This window comes from Astatotilapia calliptera, chromosome 12 (genome assembly GCF_964374335.1).
Source record: "Astatotilapia calliptera chromosome 12, fAstCal68.1, whole genome shotgun sequence".
NCBI classification, from domain to species: Eukaryota; Metazoa; Chordata; class Actinopteri; order Cichliformes; family Cichlidae; genus Astatotilapia; species Astatotilapia calliptera.
This window is the reverse complement of record NC_137433.1, coordinates 29,402,026-29,423,081: the sequence shown is the minus strand read 5'-3', so window position 1 is coordinate 29,423,081 and position 21,056 is coordinate 29,402,026. Positions and strand designations below refer to the sequence as shown.

The following is a 21,056-nucleotide window of genomic DNA, read 5'->3' as shown; positions in this document are numbered from 1 at the left end:
CAGTTTAAATACGAGCAATCAGTTTTTGGCAAATACCGGAAATCAGTTTTTGGCAGACAATCACTTTTTGGCACAACACCGGCATCCGGCATGGTTACAGTAAGTGTCCATCATCATCCTCCCCTAAAATCAGCTTGCTGTGTAGGTAAGTAAAGCATGATCATTATCAGAGCAGGTAATCTTTGATCCTGATGTCGTCACACTGCAAGTGTTAAGAAACAAGTCCTCAAATAATCATCTGATATCATTTCCCAACAAAGACTGCAAAATTTGTAGCTTTATAATAACAAATACAATATATTTCTACACAATCAGTATATAAAGCTTTGAAGTAGCTATTAACAAAAATAACCAGAGATACATGATCAGAAGGCACAGCGACACAGTGGTGACAGTGAGGAGACTGTAAACATTTTGTCCTGTTTGTCCAAGAAGAAGTGTAGCAGGAAGGGCTCGAGTGTTTCCAGAAGGCAGTGTGTTGGCCACGACAGCACCGCTGCTGCTGACGCGGCAGCCACTCCAACAGTTCAAACCTCAGTTTTAAGGCTAAAAACACTTAATGTAGGAAATCTCGCACCAGATGTTTAGGCAGCAGTGAATACAAGGTTATTTAATTCACCCACATACCAAACTGGTGCACCATCATTTTTATTGATTCTCAAGAAATCTAAAAGAATTTGAGTGGTTTTTTTTATGAATTAACCCAACTCCCAAGTACCCATCGTCTCTAAAACAAGGACATCCAGTGCCCAAGAAAATGTGGCCCAACATACACTGAAACCTGGATTTGGTTGAAATTTTGCTGTTACTGGACCATAATCTCCTTTAAAATCCCTCCCTGCTGGATAAGCAGCATCAGCAGTGTGTCTGTGTTTGTGTGTATGTGTGTGTTTGTGTGTGTGTGAGGAACTGGCTGTTGTTTGCCAAGATGCCGCAGGCTGGCCAAAGGGAGCGCTTGGCCATTAATCAGCGAGGTCTAAACCGACGGATCGAGACGAACGATCCGTTACGCGTTGTCGTACTTCTGCAGAGCCTCTTCTAGCTTGCCCGTGATCTTTTGGAAGAAGGTGATCTGCTGCTGTAGGTAGTGCTGCATCTGCGCCTTGAAGTCTCGCACGCGGATCTGATGGAAATGCTGGATCTCAGCCAGCGTAGCGAAGGAGATGATGTTGCAGCGCTCGTTGATTCCTTCTGCCTGTGCCCGATCCATTTTTCCCTCCTCCACATGCTTTTGGCTCTCTTTCACCTTTGTCAGCGCTCCTGTATGGGGGATTAAAAAGAGCAGGAATTTTTGAATTTCTTTTCTAATCAAACTAATACATATTTTTCTGTTTTCTAGTCCACGAAAAGCACCCACACCACTAAACCTGCAGTACAAAATTAACAAGTGGAGCATTAACTGACCTACTTGTGTTGTAGAACAAAATATGAAAGTGTCTAAATCACCTCAAAACCCACCGACTTCAACATGAGGAAACCAGAACTGCAAAATGCAAATTTCTGGCCACTATATATCCCACTTTGAATATTTACAGCCTGGAACAAGGAAGTAGTTTCAGTATTTATAGCAAATGTTCACCTTTGTGACATCAGCACTTGGGGTAATATTTTTTAAATAAATGTATTCAAGGTTAGGGGTGTGTCTGTTTTGAGTCACTGTGTGCCACATCTGGGCACATTTAACCACAGGACTGGGAACTCCTGCAGCGCGATCCCTAGAAGTACCCAAGAAGAAAGTCCAGTGGTTCCCCTATGACTGTTACCTCAGTGAAAAATCACAGTTAAAGCACGTGACAGGACCATATGAATGACTTCATGTACAATACAAGTGCAGACCAGAGGTGGAGTTGGGATGATTGTGCTTGGTGACTGTGCCTACAGAGTGTACACTAAAAAAAAAAAAAAAAAAAACACTCAAAGGAGTTGGTTATTCAGTTTCTCTGGTAGGCCCGTTTTATTTCAATCCTGTTGTTTGCTACCCATAGTTAGTGTCCCTTTTAATAGTCACAATAGAAAGGATGAATCACTGGGTGATGTCATGGTAGCGTCTATGGGTTTTCCACCAAGTTCCAAGTTGCTGTTGTCACTACCTGATATTGGCCACACCTGTAGCCTGGCTCTCTGTTGCTATATTTGGGCAGTTATTTATTCTTCAGCAATGGAAAAACAATAATTGGTAGTTGATGTAATATGCTGCTCAGTGAGCAAATATGTTGCTAGAAATAAAATGTAGAGAGAGCATGTATGTAAAACTTCACAGCACGGAGGTCTGTTAAGTTAACTGGTGATAATGGTGGTCTATGTTAGCCCTGTGACAGGAGGGTTACCTATCCAGGGTCCACCCCATCTGAATCGGATGAGAAGATAGATGGAATAAAAGAAATTCAATTTCAGTGTTAACCTTCATTTTTCCTACCATTCTGAACTAATAAGAGTTCAACTGCTGTAAAAATTGTTTATTTACACAAAACTCCAGAAAGTCCCAGATTTTTGTTAGCATACACTGCACATATAAGTTTTCCAGTCAAGTTAAAAAAAACAAACAAAAACCCCATGCAGACACAACCAGACAAAACAAAACCACAAGTTTCTTTTTTTTCTAACTCTTTTTTTTTTTTAGCACAAGCCCCCCTAAAAAAACAAAACAAAACATGACCTATCTTATTTGGTCAAGCTTAACCTTTAACTTATCAAACTGACCAAAAATAGTGGGAACACTTATGAGCAAGACAGGCTCTCTGTATCTATATTTAGGAGCACAACTCTAAAAATATCTATTAAGTCATTTCAAAGCCTCGAACCATTTAAGGGATTTTTCTGGCAGTTTCTCTCAACTACCAGGGCTATTTAGGAGTGCACTCATTTTAATAACTGTTTGACATCAACTGTTGGATGTTTGCAGTGCATTCGTGTAAAGCGTGAAAAACTAAGATTGCACCTTTACTAAACTCCTAACGAAAACCCACTGCAACAAATCCACAGAATCATACTCATACTGAAAGTTGCACAAATGCCTGCTCGAGTTTGTCGCACATGCACAAAGAGCTACTTTCTATCATCGCTGTGGTGGGGTCTTGTGGCATTAGAGCACCAGAAATGATGGTTTACAGCCCTGCATTTCTGCATTTCATGCTTAACTGACACTTCCTTTACAAGAAAGTACTACCTTTTCAGTGCCACAAAACAAGCCTTCAGTCAAAAGAGACAAAACATAAGAAATTAGCCTCCGGCTTTCCAGACAGATGGTTCAATGAGAGCGGAAAGCAGAGTCACAACAACAGGAGCTCGTGGCTGATGACTTATCAAACTGCTGACCAGCTGAAAGGAATGAATGTCGTGAGAAATTGATGTTAAGCTGCACGGTGCGAGAAAGTGGTGGGAAATGATGTTCTCTCTGAACTCCCTACTTAAATATGGTCACATATCACAGCTGGTAGCAAACAGGAAAGCCACAGACCATGGACCCACTGGTGAGGATGCGGACATGAAAGTTATGTGTGCGTACATCATTTTTTGATTCCTGGTTCTTAGAATTTGGCCCCAATGTTTCAGTTAGACTTTTAAACAGCATGAAATCAGCTTTACAGCTGAAGTATGCTGTCAAAAATCCCTGAATGTGGTTCAGGTCTCTGATTGTGAAGACTTGCTCGTTCCCTGTGTTTTCTATGGATTGTTGAGTGGACAAAATATGATGCTGTGTTTGGAATTTTTGTTCGGGCATTTGATGGACCAAACACTTAAGAAAATTATTCACAAAGTAACTTAGCCCTGAATAGTTTGAAGTAATAATGTGCTCTAAACATGTGTTTCACTGGTCCTTGCTGAAACACTGGTTTGCCCCATGCTTTAAAACGTGGGAAACCAGTGTAAGACGTACTATATGTGGAAGTTACTGAGTGTTGACACTGAAGAGATGTAGCAAGAGCGGTGAAATAGCGTGAACAGCATGGCCAATTATAATCCTGGCTTCAGAGCAGAGTCTGGAGGTGTGATTTGTGGCCTTAAGGCATGCAAAACGTCCTGTGTTGTTGTGTCATGGGAATTTTTTTTGTCATTATATGAGCTGAGTCACCAGCACTCAGCAAGAACTCAGAGGCAGCCTACTTGTTTCCTGAAATGTGACACCACAAAGGGCACACTGACCTAAGTCACTACCTTTTGTGTTTCCATTAAGTTTCTTTTCTTAGACTCGAGTTGTAAGACCAAAGACCAAACTTGATCACACTGAGAAAAAAAATGCTGAAAATCCTCCCTCAAAAAAGACAACGCGTTGCCCTTCCCCCCACCAAAATCTGCTCAGTTTGCCTTCTGGCTATAGTTCCTTCAGCTGAAGTTTAACCCAGATCTTTGACATTAGTGTGATGTACAGCGGACTGAATATGACAGAAAGAGAGGTGAAAGGGTATGAGGAAAAAAAAAAAAAACAGATCAAGTTAACCACAGATGTTGAAAGTATGGATGCTTGTTTCCACCACTGAAAAAAATGTTTGCAATCTATAGGTCAAAATTCCAGGTCGTGATCTCAATTTTGAAACATTTTAAATAAGTAAACTGAACATTTGACTGATGGACGGCATGATAGCGGAAACATGGTGTTTACCTGCACCTTAAAGGTCTCCGGCTTCCTTTGTTTTAAAGCCCACTAATGGATTAAGACAGAATAACTGTTACCATGGAGACTTTGAAAAAGACAAGAGTTTGATTACAGAGATATGGTGTCAATAGAGTGTAATATGGAAAGCTACATGATTTTCACAGCTGCAAGTAAGTTTTGCAGACCTGTTGCACAAACAGAGCTGCTGATCACAGAGAGAAGCTTTTTTTCAGGTGTGGAAGATGCAACATTGCAAACTTCATAGGTCTTACAATAACGTTGGTACGCTGGGAAAATTTGGGCTTGATAAACTTTGACCCAATCATGCAACAAGTCTATAAATGTGACTGTATGCAGTTCAGGCTAATACTGTGTTAAAAATGATATGAAAATGTTAAGCAGGTCCAACTTAATGGGGATCTATGCTTCAGTGCAAAACCCCTCTGAAACCCTACCCTGTAAACTCTGCCACCTACTTAGAAATGTCAGGTCAGGTTGGGTGGATGCAGCCGGATGTAGGAGGGGGAAAAAACCTGGAATTTCATTTCCTTCTCTGACTGGCATCCCATATAAAACACTGGGACATGACCATTAGGCAATCTGCATTTAATGTATCAGCACAAGCATAAATGCTGGCGGCGACGTGGGCCACTTCCTTAGGTTACATCGTAGGCTTTACAAAGCTTCCCCGCAGAAATAAAAATCAGGTCTTAGTGTGATTGCTGCACGACTCAGACAGAAAAGTCAGCAGGTTCTCAATCAGACATGAGGCTGGCATGCTGAAATGCCATCAGATTAATGGAAAGCCATGCATGTCTCAAGGAGTCTTGAGCAGTCTTCATGTGACTCATTATTATTGCTCTTAATCTGTCTTTTTATTGCCAGCACTCATACACTGGCTACTTATTTAAGTGCTATAAGTTACACCGGGTAAAATGAGTCAATCATTAAAAACCTGAGAATTTCTTTCAACGCATCAACATTTTTATGAAGCTTATTTGCTTCTTATAGTTGAATCTCAACCTTTCCTCTTTAACTTTTTCTTCAAAGCACTCGACCTGAGCTGTCTCTCTGATATACTCATATCTAATCCTGTCTATTCTGATCACGCCCAATGAAAACTTGGCCACCTCCAGCTCGGCCTCCTGTCCTGTTTATCAGTGCTACCACCTCCAAACTATACACCACAGTAGCTCTCACTACCATTTCCCTCTTGCTGCAACCCTTCTGTCATGCATCACCCCTAATACTCGTCTCCACCCACTCCACCCTGCACGCACACTCTTCTTCATTTGTCTTGTGCTCGGTCTGCTGCTCTGGTTAACCCCAATTTGTGGTTGTACATATAGTGTATTTATTGGAACAAAAATAGTGAGCAGGATAATCTTTCTTTAGTTATTTCTTCAACACTCGGTTTAGTTCTAAACTCTAATATTCAAATTGTATGTGATGTCTTAGTTCTCATTAGTTCTTATTACTTCCTTCTCCTTATGGCTTCTTTACCTTCCAGTTTTAAAATCTACTCATTATATTTGAGCTGAAGCTTATTTTATATTTGCTAGATATATAAATACAAATAGATGCACAAACCCAACATCACAGATAGTGATGAACGAGGTTAGTCCTGATATTCGCTTGTGTAGAAGTCCTCCCCGCATGGAGGTGGCACCCAGCCCTCCTGGGCTCATTGCAGGAAGCCGTTTCAGGTCTTATATAATCACCAGTTACACAACACCAAGCTACAGCGAGCCTGTGACCTGCACAACCAGCTGCAATGCCCATCTCATCACTCTGTCACCCACTTGCACATCAGAGGACATTTAAATAGGCTTTAACAATATATCAGAACAGACCCGCAGAGTTTGCACAGGAGTGCACGCTGAAAGGCTGACTCAGCAGGAAAGCCTGACATCCTTGTAAATCGATGCTTTCCTTTGCACGCCTGCCATTGTTTTATAACACCATGTGGTGAGAAAAACTGATGAGAGCAGAGAAAATACTGATCTTAAGGATGTGCTGAACTGGTAAAATTAAGGAGGGAATAAAATGCATAAATAAAAAAATGTGAATAAGGATAAGGAGGCAAAAGAAAATGTATTAAGGGTTCAGCTTGACTTCTAGGTTCTCCCTTACTGAATTTGTGCTCTGCAAACAGTCTGTGGGATTTAATATAGATAGATAGCATACACCAGTAAACTTCCTCTTTACATCGAAATACAACGATGTGTTATCTATAGTACTACTCCTCCTTCATAAACATGATCAAAACTTTGTGACTGAGCATTTTTACTGACTTATTACTGACTATATCACTGTGACTACACAGCTCAGAGCATAAAGTTGTGCTCTTTTGTGTTTTCCTTAAAGAAGCACCAATTACAAGATCACTTTTTTTCACACCAAGCTTTATCTGAACAGAAACTTTCAGCAGCAGAAGCGTCTTCTGTTTAAATTTGGCTAATGCAGAAGGTCAGCACACAAGAAAAAAAAAAAGATGTGCTTTCACTTCTACATACTGGTGGCAGCTGAACCAAATTTAGACTGAAACATATGCAGTCAAAAGTTGGGTTTTTTTCTTTGTTAATATTAATATTCATGTTTCCTCTATTTTGATGTTATTTAAACTGATCAAAAACATTTGAATTGTTCTGTCTTTGCTTAAAAAAACAGCTGCAGATTCTTTGATAATCAACACAAATTGTACTCACTGCTAATCCTGCATGGTAAGACCCTAAACAATAAACTTTCTAACAATAAACTTTCTGACAAAAAACATTTTCTTCTCTCAAGAGGTTCAAGTTATTAGAAACAACACAATACTTAGGGTGTCAATATTAGATTACAGTAAAGCTAAACAACTTTGGAAAGCAAAGCCATATATGATGTCAATAGTGTGAGCTAGCATTATAGCTGCCAGGCTGCACTCTAACAGCTAATCTGGTCCCTGCGGAGGTGGAGATCAATAGGGTGGTGGTCAATGTCCCTCTGTGGGAAAGCTCACATTTCACAAGTCACTTGCATCCAAACCTGTCTGGAGTCTCTGGCCACAGTGAGACAGGAACAGGAGGCTAAAAATGGAATGCAGGTATTGATAAAGTCTGACAAGCAGCTGCTTTGGTATGCTTCATTTCGAGATAGAAACCATCATATCAGTGCAAGACTACCTCTGGAGATAAGCTTCCAAAAAGGGAGTCAAGACACTGTGATTTGTCTCTCTGTGTGCGATTTAAAGTTTACATGTCATTATTTCCCTAAGCTGTTATCATGTGGATGCTCATAAATATGTCTAAAATTTCAAATAATGGGGTTAGCGTATGTTCAAATAATCCCTGTGTGGCATAAGCTCAGGCTTCACCGTGTTCTAGACACTCTATTTCAGAGTTCACTTCAGCCTCTTATATGCTATAACTTTGCCTTTCTCCATGGCTGGCTGATGGACCAATAACACTGCAGACTGTTTGCACCATATACTTTGTATACTGCCTCCATCTGACAGCAGAGCTCTCTGCAGGTAGACAGGCCATCCCCACACTGCCAACAGACTGAACATGCTGAACCATAAATTCTGCTTAATACGGATATACCAGGCATAAAACGTCTGCAAGCACAGAGGTGTTTTAACCTTCTGTTTACAAAATCCAGCCAATCAGAAGAGAGCGGGCTTTAAAGGAAGTAGAAAGGAGATCAAATGCGTTGCTTCAGACAGAGGACGAAGAGAAGGGGCTGGACAAAAGAATTATTTTGAACATGTGAAGCTACTCTAGTGGAGTCTACACAGAAAAATGCAAACAGGAAATGAACATGATATAGATCCTCTTTTAACTTTTTGTCTTTCAATCCCAGCCAATTTCACTTGTGCACCACTTCTCCAGAAACGTGCAGTTTGGCTTCAGACAACAAAGGATGTGGTCAGTCCTCTTTTCAGGTGTGGAGAGAGGCTAACGGGAAAGAAGAAGCACACTTCCTCTACATGTGGTGACGATGGTTGTAAACAGAGCAATAGATAGAAATGAAAAATTATTAAAGAGTATTACTAATGAGTATGTATGTGGCTGGTGTACCTTTATGTTCCCAGCCCCACAGCTGTGTCTTCAAACAGTGATATGACAGTGAAACCTAAGCCCCCAGTTTTTATACCATATATATGTGTGTGTATAGATAGATAGATTTTTAATTTTTTAATTTTAGTGCTTTGCTGCAGCAGTAGCAGTTGCCATGTGATGGAAAATTATAAAAGATACTAAAGTGAGTAGACATAAATATACACTGGAGGCTGAATATAATGATACCTGCGTGAATACTTTTGCAGTAGATATTTGCATTTAATGCTCCTCAGGCAGTCTGAGTGACAGGCTTCAATTCAGGTGTCATAAACAAGCACACGTTTGGAAATACTGGCTGTACAGTAAGCACGTCAACTGTTCTTCTATGTAGGATTATAAATGTTTACAGCCTCTAACAGGTATGATAAACTGGAACAGACTTGTAATTTTGTTTGAAATTGATTATTGGCTTAAAGAATGATTACAAGGAAATGAAAGCTCATGTGGAAGAAAAACCCAAAAAAAACTGGCTGAACTGGACTCAGAATAAAGGAACAAGATGAGATCAAAGCAATTTTAGATTCAATATGCTCTTCCTTTAATCTCCTGCATATCGCGGGTTTTCCTTCAGCTTTATTTTTCGTCTACCGCTGTGTGTTTGTACTACTCCTTGATCTTTTCTCAACATTGTGCCTGCAGCAAGGTCTTCCAAATATCTTATCTGTGGAATTGGGCTGGGCTTATCACACCAGACTGTGTGAATGGCTGTCGCCTTATTTGGAGCTGTATGTGGCCTACGTGGTGATCTTGATTTGAAGTGACTGGGATGTTTGTAACCCACTGCAGCCACTACAAAGTCTGTCCTGTTTCCTCACTCTCTGTCATCGACTGTGGAGTGAAAGGGCCCAGTGGTTTGGGGGCACAGGCAGTGGCACTGGCAAAATGCCATTTTTAGCATCTTTTGTAAAATTGTATGTCTTATCAATGAAGCACAAGTAAGATGTTTTTAGTGGGATTGTGGAGAAAAATGAGAAGGATTAGCCTGTGAGAGCACACTAGCCCGTGTCCTCTGTCATGTCCCACATTGCACTGTTTGAGGCAGGACTTTCAGTTTGTATCTACAAAGGCGGAAAGCAGTCTGTCAGGTATGACCTACAGACCAAAGGTGTGGTTTGCTTTTTGTTTTTCTCTTGCATTAACTGTACCGCATATATGGCAGCGATTGTGAGAGCAGTTCCACAGTTTCTTTTGTATAACAGTGTATCCTCTCATGAGTGACATTTTGCCACACAATGAACAATTGCTGGGCCAGGGTACTGTAGGAGGATGGCCTAGATTAGTCTAACAATTTACTTAATCTGTGCAAAGACTGACGAGGCTTCACCGTGGAAGGACATTCTCTCCGTCCACTAACACGTGATGCTTCACCAGCAATGGAAACTCAAACATAGGCCGAAGGGTTCCACCCAATCAACAGGTGGGACAAACAGAGGCAGCAGCATGTAAGCCAATTTCCAAATGCAAACAACGGCTATTTGTTTTGCAAAGTGCAATAGCCTGTGTAGTAACCTGACTGCAGTTTAACAACAGCAAATATGCCTCAGACAAAATGACCCTGTTTATCTTGTCACAGCAAGAAAAGATGCTTATTTCTCTACTTTGAAACCTCAGAAAAACTTGTGGTTGAAACTGAAGTCTTAATGATCCCACAGCTGCCATATTGCTTTACTTTAAGTGTATATGTGGGTCACTGGGATTATGAAACATTTTAAGCACATTCTTCTGAATTTGAATTGTGTGTATTTGATAATTTTCTGCCTTTGTAGTTCAGTTTGGTCTTTATGCTTACTGCGTAAAATTCATTTGTAATCATCATAAATTCCCCACTGACGTCTCAAGGATCCAAAGACGTAAAGCAAAATAGCTGAGGCTCCTCAGAGGGCACAAATCTAGTAAATGTGTATGACTGTGGTTACCTTTCTGAACATGGATGATGTCTGGGTAGTTTGCCAGATGTCCTTGGTAAAGAGCTAACAAATCCATGATTGGGTCGAGATCCTTGTTGGGCTGCTCGGCGAAATATTCTCCGATGGTTTCAAATGTGTCCCCAGTGAAGGAGATCGCCTGGTTGAGTCCTGCAGAATACATCTGCTGGTCGATTTCGAAGGCTTGACTGAGGACCTTAAATGACATCCCTACTTTTTGATACTCCTTCTTGAAGCCACTGATCTGCTTTCGGGCAAACTCACTGACGGTGGCATTGAGCTGCAAGGTGCTGTCGTCCATTCTTTTAGTAAAAGTCTTGAATCCATCTATTTTGCTCTCCACCTCCTGGAAGTCTAACGGAACCGGCGGGGGGCTGATGGTGAGGAAAAAGTTGGCTCCGACCATCTCGTCCTTCTCTGCCTTCCTCTTCCCCTGCTTCCAAGCCTTCTCGTCTGCGCTGTTGCACGTGAGGAAGTGCTGGAAAACATCACACCTGGCCAGGACAGGATGACTGGTCATGTGGTTCATCCACCATATGAGGCCTTTCCTCCTCTTGGAGATAAAATCCTCTTCAAACCGCCCCGTGGCCTGCTTCTCTGGAATGTGTGGCACCGAGATTACGGGAAACTTCTCCACTAGCCGAGCATACAGCCAGTCAAAGTGCTTATACCTCCTGTTCACCGGGTTCTGTGTGTGGGTGGGTGTCAGTTTATAGGAAATGTAGCTTTTCATGCCCTTGAACTTGGTCTGTTTAGTGGGGTCATCAATCGCACAGTTGAATGGGTAAGGGTTCTCTTGCCACTCTGGACCATAATTACCCATCACCACGCAGATTTTATCCCCATCCTTCACAAAGCCGGACGCCTCTCCGAGCACAAACGCCTCTCCCCCTGACTTCACAAAGGTCGAAAACCTGTTCAGGTTCCTGCTCACTGTAGCAGAGCTCTTGGCTTGCTGAGCATTACCTCGTGGCACTGATGATGTTGTCACTCTGTAAGTGGACGGTCCATTGCCTTCATAGTCATGGTACCGTCCCCCTACAGTACCTGGCTCATCTGCCACAGTAGAGCTGTCATCCCAGTCATCATCCCAGTCATCATCGCTGCCTTGGCTGGGCTGCTGGTAGCCGTGCTGCTGCTGCTGTAGCGGCTGTGAGAAAGCGGGGAAACCAGGAGGAGACGGTTTAGAAAAGTTCTCAACTTTAGGTTTATAAGAGCCGTCAAAACCTCCGGATGGGATGTTGGCGTATCTAAAGTCCGGGTTAGCGTCCCCAGATGTGTTGCAGCTGTTGTTGTTGACAGTGGTGCAGGCGGCATCGTTCCGCAGGATCTCCACGTACGAAGCGGGGAACAGTCCCCTTTCCCCTTTGCTGTTCACCCCTTCGAACCAGCCCTCGATGTCCTTTTCGCTGTACACAGTCAGGATCTCATTCTCCTTCACCGACACCTCTCCGGGGTTTTCAGAGTTGAAGTCGTACAGCGCTCTGGCTCTGAGCGCCATGATTCACCACAGCTGGAAGGAGAGCAGGACAGCGGGCTCACTTACGGCTGGCTGGCCGGGACAGAGGAAGGCACAGCGGGCAGCCGGGCTAGCTCGGTCAGTCCAACAGTAACTACTCTCAAAACTCCGAGCACAAACTTCTACAACAGCGTCTTCAAGCAGATCCTCTCAGCGCGGTCCTCCGTGTTGGGGAGAAAAAGCACTGGGGTGTTTGTAATCCTGCAGCGTGCAAACCTGGATTAGTGGGTTTTTTTTCTTTCCTCTCTACAACAACACTAATCTGAGCTCCAGCAGTCACCCTCCGATCCCTCTCGTACGCTTCTGTCTTCACAAGCTGCGCAGCAACCGCACGTCAACCAGGCTGAATAATCGAGGGTGGAGCAACAGCACGCCGCGATCCGCCCAGACGACACAAATCAACCTGCCGTGAGCGCTGCGAGTTTCTCTAGACTCGATGACTGATTGATTCCAATCGGAAACAAACCGTTGCGCCTGCGGGGAGCAACGGCAGAGACATAACAGCTGATAAGATGAAGCCTCAGCACATGATTTAAGGCTTAAAGTATTCGCTGAGGTCACAGTCAGGAGTTTTACATATTGTGTTAGTGAATAAGAGGCGTTCCATACGGTTATAACGCTCTAAATGCAGTCTACAAATTCCAGAAAAGTAATGACTATTATAGGCATCAAATCCCAGAGCTTCACTGCATAATTACTTCAAATTAAGATTATACATAATTATTAATGATTTTTTTTAAAGAGGCCTGACTGTTGATGATGTTGACTCTAGTTAATAATTAACAGTGCAGCGCAAGGGCAAGAAGAAGAAAGGGGTCATTCTCCTGCATCAATTTACATTTCATGAGTACTTTGATCCATTTCTGTATATGAAAATACAGCAGGAGTCTTAGTTCTGCATGTTTTTATGGCATACAGCTTAAGCTTAAGCTGTATCTTATTGTCAGTGATTATAAATACAAAGTGTTCCCAGCAAAACTATAAGTTTTACTTATTTCTCAAAATATTAAGGAATTAACTTCACTGTCCTTAATCGTAGCTATAATCGAGAACAAACCAAGGAGTCATTGAATTTTCCAATTCTTAAAATTTTACAGTCTTATCAAAGGAAATGGCAAATATTTGCACACAACAAGACCCGCTAGTCTGAGATAAGACCGCAAATGATGTTCGGATATCAGGAGTCAGGCTCGGATTTCGGTGGTTTCTCAGTCAAAAGTAATGCCAGCAAAATACTGATATCATCCTGACTTTGTTCGCATTCTAAACACTCATACTTTCAGTTAAAGGCTCAATGGGGAAATTACTTCTGTGTATTTTAAGTCAGTTTAATGTCCAACTTATAAGTTAATAAACTACAAAAAATACAATAAGTCTTTGGATAATTTAACCGAGACATAAATGGTAAAATTTCCTCTATTTTCTCCACTGATAACCTTGCATGCCTCAACATAGCCACCTATAAAGGACAAAGACAATAAAGTGTGGGAGAGACGGGATTCCATTATTCTGATGATTAATAACGCGATTATCGAACTTATATTCCTAGTATCAGAAAATTGTTACATGCGGTCGCTCCACTTTCCATCCCAAGTACTGTTTATCGATTCAAAATTGAATAAAAGCTGAAAAGCTTTGTTTAAATGGTGTTACATATAGCAGGTAAGCATTTCCTTGGGAAAGAGGTCCATAAATTCACTTTGCCTGGTAGACACTGCCCCCATGTGGCACATTTTTGTTTTGTCTCTCAGTGAAAGTGTGTGAATTCTTTACATTACCCAAAGTGCTATTGGTACAAATAATATAAATGAAAACGATTAAACATCGGGGGGTTCTTAATAATAAGTAGCAAAGATAAGGGGATGTTTTTTAAAGTGTGCATCTGTGTCACAACTCAATTCACTCAATATGAAATGAAAATAATACTATTTTAGTGAATGGCCTTATAATAAAACAAATGACTTTTTTTTTAGTTCAAAGTACGGTAAGTTAATCATACGTGCGGGTTTATGTGGGACTACACAGCATTTTTATCCCTTGTTCTCCTGTCCCACATTTTGACTCGTCTCATATTTGGACTGACTCTGCAGGACACTTTTCTGAAGTCTGACTTCTACCCAACGCGTGTGAAGAAAGCAGGGACAGCCTTTTTAAATTACATTCAAGTGAAGGATAGCATATCTGATGTTATATCCATCAAAACAGTCACCCAATCCACAAGCTTTGCAGATGCTGATGAATGTAATGGCATTTACCAGAAAGAAAATAAAATGCCAGCATTTACTTTTTCAGCTTTTCACTGAAAACACAACATCCAGATGAAACGAATCAGCGTTTGGTTCATCTGGCACAGAGTTTTCTTCTCTTTTTCTAGAACGTTTTCAAAATTTTGAGAAAAGAGATGGATGGATACGAAAATATGGTGTTAAGTGACAGTACGCGTCTGTCATAAGCAGTGTTGAGTAAGTTACTTTAAAATAGTAACTTAGTTACATTACTAGTTACTTCTCTCAAAAGTAACTCAGTTACTTCAAGTTACTCGTTACTTTCAAAGTAACTAGTTACTAGGGAAAGTAACTTTGGTTTTACTCAGAATTCTCTTGTTAATGTGTTTCTTCCATAACTTTGCCAGTCTTCTAGCTTGCTCACTTGCCACAAGTGCACTGTGCCACCTACCAATAGAAAGGAAAAGATAATGTGCATATTTCCACGAGAGAAATCCCACGCCTGGACCGTTGACCGCTGCCATGATTCTAGCCTACGTCACAGCGTCATGTGCGCCTTTTACATCCAACACAAAAACTGCAGTCGTGATGCTTTTGATTGTACTCAGAACTCGGAAATTCTGCCTTCTGAACAGGAAGATGTAGGTAACACCAGACTGCAGATGAGCTGCTTACAGAGCTGGACTGGGACAAAAAAATCGTCCCGGGCATTTTGACTAGAGACTGGCCGCCATTATAGCAAAAATCATAAAGCCTTTGAATGAAAACAAACACTGCTGTGACAGTGATGTTCACTGTTTTGATGCTATATATGTATCAATCTATCAATCGTTTGTTGTAAGATTCAGATAATTATTTTTTAAAAGCGAGACATTTTAAATGAGAATAAGAAAGAAAAGTATTTCTTTGTGCCCCCCTTTCCCTGTTAGTGCCCTACATGCCCCCCTGGCCACACTTTGCTAGACCCGCCCCTGCACAGTTACCAGCTGTCAGCTACTTAGAAAAGGATCCTGGTGTTATTTATCTCTCAGAAACAATTCATAACTTCAACTCATCCATGTCACCTAAAGGGTAAACCTGTTTCTCCATCACCTGTTCAGCTCTGATGATTCAGTAAGGACATCTCCTGGTTTCATCTTCATGTTTCCCTCTCACCAGATAACCAAACCATATCATGACCAGCAGCTTTACAGCTGTGGCTCCAGCAAACATCAGCTGATACTAGAAATTAATATTAAATAAATTCTAACAACAGCTGATCAAGCTTAAACGTGCTGCTGTTGTTTAGCGCGACATCCGCTGGTTTCCTCTTTCTGCGCAAAGTGAGCGATAAATAAACAAGAGAGCCGATCAGCTGATCATTGATCAGTTTTCATGATTGAAGTAAAAACGGGAGAAGGAGGGGGAGAGAATGAGAGAAGAAGAGGCAGCTGTGCAGCGTAAACACAGAATAACTCCAGCTTTGTGCCTTTTTCATTGTAGCTGAATTACGGGACAAACTGTTCCTTTTCACCTCAATAAGAAACGCGTAATATTTTCTCTGAATACCAGACGGGACGGTTGGCAACTCTAATAACTTATGAACAAAATAAAGTTTAACATCATTAACTTCATAGCACCACCCAGCTGTATAGAAACTCCGTCATGCTAGCTAGCACGCAGTACGGAAAAAGTCAGAATAACGAAAATAAACTAAACTTGGTTCATATCTGACCCAGAGAGACTGCAGGTCATAACTTCTTACCTGAAGTTCAGTTCACACTTGGACCGGCGGCCGCCTCGGGTCTCTTTTCCTTCTGCATCCCCTTTCCTTCATCCACCTGCTGCCCTCCACCACTTGCTAATGTTACTGAATCTGTGGAAGCTCTGCGACAGCCACCACACGAAGTAACGACCCTATCTAAATCCCAGTAACGACTAACGCGTTCCTGATTTTGGCATAATAACTAGTTACCGTGCTCGTTACCACAATAATAACGTAGTTACTGTAACGCGTTATTTAATAACGCGTTAGTCCCAACACTGGTCATAAGTGGCTAAATATCCCTAATATTGACACATAAGCCTCACAAAAGGTATGAAAATCTGATAACCTGCAAAGTTTGTTGTCTTTTTATTTTAAAATGAGAATTCAAAACTCGGACTTGTCCCATATTGTCTTTCACAAGCAGTGCTTGTTCCACATTTAGATTTTTGATCACTCTGAGCTCAGGTAGTAGAGTAAGTCTGTTTGTGATTCTGGGTTTCTCTCCTGGATGTGGATATGGATAGGTGTCCTTGAAAGTCCTGATGGGCTTTACTTCTGGTGCTGTGTTATCTCAACCACTATATACCTACAGGCCACCAGGGGTCTCTCCACTGACATTTGAGTGAGCCAAATTCCAGAAAAAAAGAACATTACTAGACACGTAGCCTATACGTTTACACGTTTGAAATTCTCTGTAGATGAGATCAAAAGCAATGTTATCCTTTGGACTCTTCTTACCACTTTTCCACAATTTACAGACTTGTCCACGGGACATCCATTTCACCTTACTTTACTGACTTCAGGGAGGTTTCCTTAATAGCACATCACATTAAATATTGAAGGAGGATGTGGTCTCCAGAGATATAAATAACTTCAGTATTCAGCTTCCATCACATAAGCAGACTTTTTACATTGATATAACATAACTGCATTGCGTGAGCTCTAATCGTGCTTTGCTCTAATCTAGAGCAAAACACGATTAGAGCTTCATTAGAGCTTCAAATTAGCGGGATAAAAGTAGTAAGAACTATCTAGAGTCTAGATAGTTCTTACTACTTTTATCCCGCTAATTTGAAGTTTTGCCCACGGATAGTTTTCTTTGCAGTCTTTTTGGGGAAGGTGATGAGATGAAACCATATTTGCATAGGGTGCCATAGTAGTAGCTAGCAATATTCTGAGGCTTCTTGATCAAAGTTTTTTTTTTTTGTCACCCTTTGCGTGAAAGCTGTTATGCACCTGCATATGCATTCTTTCTTGTTCTTCTTCGGATTAATAGCCACGTTTAGGAACCAGTCTTTCACTCTCATGTATGCTTATCATGTGATCTCTTCTCGTTCATTATGCATAGTGTGCTATATTATGCCAGAGTTTGTTTTAGTCTGCTCGAAAGCTCGATAACATTGTAGAAAACTGCAGCTGAAGCTGAAAGATGTGTTAGATCTGCGTGAACACCAGTAATCTGGTGGAATGTAAATAAGTACAGGATGTTTTTTTTTCCAGTTGACATGACATTAATATTCCATGCTCGATGCTGCCAGAACTGTCCGCTTCCTTTGAAAAGGACATGTGAGCCAAATGTTTAATGTTACATAATGATTTAATAATCTATATCTCTCTGTATATTCCATAATCCTTACTTTGGCGTGTGGCTGTAACGCAGATTATGTGAGAAAATCTATTCATCTTCAGTGTCAGGGGAGTATTTACTATTAAATCATATGATTCAGAGTGAAAACATAAACAGAAATCATCTCTGAAATCTACTTAAAAGTAAATAATAATAAAGAAACAAAAAGGCAAATTTAGCGACATTCAGCCTCACAGTGAAAATAGACAACCCATGTGTTTGGTCATGTGACCGCGATGCGTGCGCAAAACGACGTGCGTGACGTAGCGTGGAAGGCTTCGTAACAGTTTCCTCAACCAAACACTCAACTGATATTGTGTGATAAAAACTGGAAGTCTGCCGGTGGAAGAAGGAGCTGTTTGTTGAGAAATACACTCACCAACCCGGCGACCCTCGTCTTCTGAAACAACCGGAGACTCTGCTGCACTGAAAGTTGGTTCAGTGGCGAAGAAGGCGGCTACATTCTGCCTGTAAACCCTCCGAAAAGGGCTGGTTTTTATTTTGCTTTGACTGTCGAAAGGCGGGGGATACGAAGCGACGTACGGTGAAAATCCGTAACATTTTCGACTCACTGAAGAAAACAGAAAACAAAAAACGGAATTGCTACAGAGCCAGTTCGTGCTGCTGTGACTGGTCAGCGATAGTACATGGATTATCTGGTAAGTACGTGAAATGAAATGCCGTGGGGTTCCTTGTGCCAATAAGAGACCGCTTTGAACGTTTGTTTTCCTGGCAGTTGGGCTCCCAGTGAAGCTGTTGGTGTCACGCAGGTGTGTGACCTTTTAACAGCCAGGTGTTTGTTACTATTAACTAATTTTGTGTTTAACTATAGGCGTGGTGACATGTGTTGTTTTATGCTAATGTCAGGTTTCTGTTGTAGCCTCTAGGTTTTGCCTGGTAGCTGTTTCTAGCTGTTCGACACAAGTCTAGGCATCTAGGTACACTCTTCAGGTGTTTCTAATGTGCCACGAAGCTGCCATGCTTCACACAACTCGCTGCTGCTGGGGATAAAGCTGCACTATGTTGGATTTGGAGTCAAACTGTCACTCGAAGTGACAGTTTGTCACTGGGTTGAGAAATTAGTTCCCCTGCATACTTTTAATATCTGTGATTAAAAACAAAAAGAAGAGATTTATTTCAATCCGGACTAGTGCACCAGCTTTAAACCGTGAGATTATGTTTTTTGGGTCTTTGCCCACATTGTAGGAATGGGATGGGTGCTGGTGAAACAGTGCAACAATGGAGAGGAAGCTGTAACTGAAGGCTTTCCCTGGGAATTTATGAAGCCGGAGGAAAAAGTGTACACAAACAATGTGCTGTCATCTCACATGGGGGACATGACAGTGTGAAATGCAAAGGAACTTGCCCACCCAGTGTTATCAGCTTGTTTATAGTGGGCCTCCCAAGATGTGACCGAAGAGGAACTTCGAACTTTGGCTTCGCTGGGACATTTCTTGAGCAAAGATGACAAAGTCTTATCCAGCAGCTGCCACCACAACAGCTGTACTGTTAATGTCTACCTTGCTTGTGGCTTCTGTGACACACTTTTAGTTTACTTGGGTTATACTGTAAACTCTGTTAGATGGTAATGGAAAGTTCTTGGTATCAAAGGGTGAAGGTACAGTTGTCAAAAATAGCAACTGTGTGTCATGAAATTAATGTAATCTGACTTTCCTTAGCCTCCTTTGTTTTTCTGATGTAAGGTTTTTTTCTGCAAATAAGCATTTTTAAGTGCTGTTTAATGTACTAAAGCTTAAAATACACTTTTTTTTTTAAAATCAAATGTGCAGACTCCTCTGAAGTCAGGTAACACAGACTCCTTGCCTCAGCTATATGAGGACCAGTCATCCTTGTATGTGTAGTAATCCCCTCAAAATGACCATTTTGAGCCAACAAAAACCCAGCAGGTGCTTCACAGACATGACAGCATTTACAACGATTTCAAATCATTTTGTAACAACTGCACAAAAAACAGGCTGCCATATATTCTCCTCATCATAAAGCACAAAGTAAAATTACCCCTATGTACATATTGACAGGAATGTAAACACTTTCCAGCTTACGTGCTTGAAGGATTTAAGATTTGGCGTGACAAATAGTTTTGTGCAGAAAGCACAGCTGTAACTGTGGGCTGTTGGAGCTGAGTGCTTGGCTGTCCTCTGAGGTCAGGCACTCAATAGGCGCAGGGCCTCCTTTCCTGCTGTGCAACACTGGAAACCTGGCTCAAGCCTAGGCCAGAACTGCGTCTCTTTCGCTTTCCTATATTAATTTGAATGTGTTGCTAAACTTTTAATAAGTTATTCTAGTCTTGCTTCCTGTTCAGGCTTTTTGGTAAGGTTTTGCATCAGGTTTCGTGCAGAGCGGTAGCACAAATAGGAATGGAAGCTGACAGTTACTGCACATTGCTGGGAAATAACTGTGGTTTGAGCTTTGACAGTAGTTGAGATGTGGTGTATTCAGTTGGGAGCTGGAGCATGTTGAAGAGGCTGTACTTCTGCGAGGTCAGCATTGTGTTTTTAAAAAAAGGCCATACTGACCTGCTGCATCCATGTAGGAATTTGGTGCTAGTTGTTGCCATGACGCAGTCTTACCATGGTACATTTGTAGTGTTTGGCAATGTCTTTGGTTTGATTGTACAGCATATGTCTTTAATTACTTTAAAATTGAGAATTTCATGGACAAGTTGGAGTTTATTTTGGATTTTCTCTAATCCACACATGTTTAAAAAGTAAACATGCACTCTCAAATAAATACGTATCCCCACTAATATTTGGTTAAATGTCCCTTAGCAAGTTGTACCTTAACCAGAGGCTTTTGGAGCCATTAACAAGCTTGTGGCATAATTGTGGCACAATTCTAGATGTATATTTAATCACTTTTCTTGGCACATTCGATAGAGTTCATTTAAATCTAGGAACCCCCCCCCCCCCCCCCCCCCAAAAAAAAAAAAAAAAAAAAAAAAGTGCATAATAAAAATCCTAACATTACCGTGACATTCATTCCCACGATGAGTGTGTGGAAAGTTTTGACCACAGCTGTCTGTGAAAACACAAACATGGCAGTACTGTTAGTTGGTTCATTTCTATAGCTCACACAAGAACATATAGGGTTATTTATAATGGTATTCTAGCAGACATGACCTTTTTAAATAGAAATTTGCTTATTAGACTGTAAGGCTTTATGTATTATTCATATAAGAAATATTTTATCCCAAAAGTTGGGAAATTGTTGTGTTACATCAGCCAGCACATTAAATACAACTTTTAACAACAAAGCTCAAAAAAAGTATATTGGCTCAAAAAAATTAAATGTATAA

The 21,056-nt window shown here is 41.2% G+C and overlaps 2 protein-coding genes across 2 annotated transcripts in view; one reads left to right on the top strand and one right to left on the bottom strand.

The window, feature by feature from the left end:
- Window positions 1–632: 632 nt before the first annotated feature.
- snx18a (sorting nexin 18a) lies at window positions 633–12,471 on the bottom strand. The gene is made up of 2 exons (XM_026188007.2): window positions 10,614–12,471; window positions 633–1,260 (listed from the first exon to the last, which is right to left on the bottom strand). The coding sequence occupies exons 1-2, from the start codon at window positions 12,121–12,123 to the stop codon at window positions 1,007–1,009; spliced, it is 1,764 nt and encodes a 587-aa protein (XP_026043792.1). The 5' UTR covers window positions 12,124–12,471; the 3' UTR covers window positions 633–1,006.
- A 5,507-nt stretch (window positions 12,472–17,978) lies between these two features.
- The window catches only part of LOC113033855 (ADP-ribosylation factor-like protein 15), a 158,725-nt gene continuing 155,647 nt past the window's right edge, over window positions 17,979–21,056 (top strand). Inside the window, exon 1 of the mRNA XM_026188011.2 lies at window positions 17,979–18,399. Within this exon, the coding sequence (XP_026043796.1) occupies window positions 18,388–18,399 (12 nt within the window). The 5' untranslated portion in view covers window positions 17,979–18,387. The remainder of the gene's footprint in view (window positions 18,400–21,056) is intronic.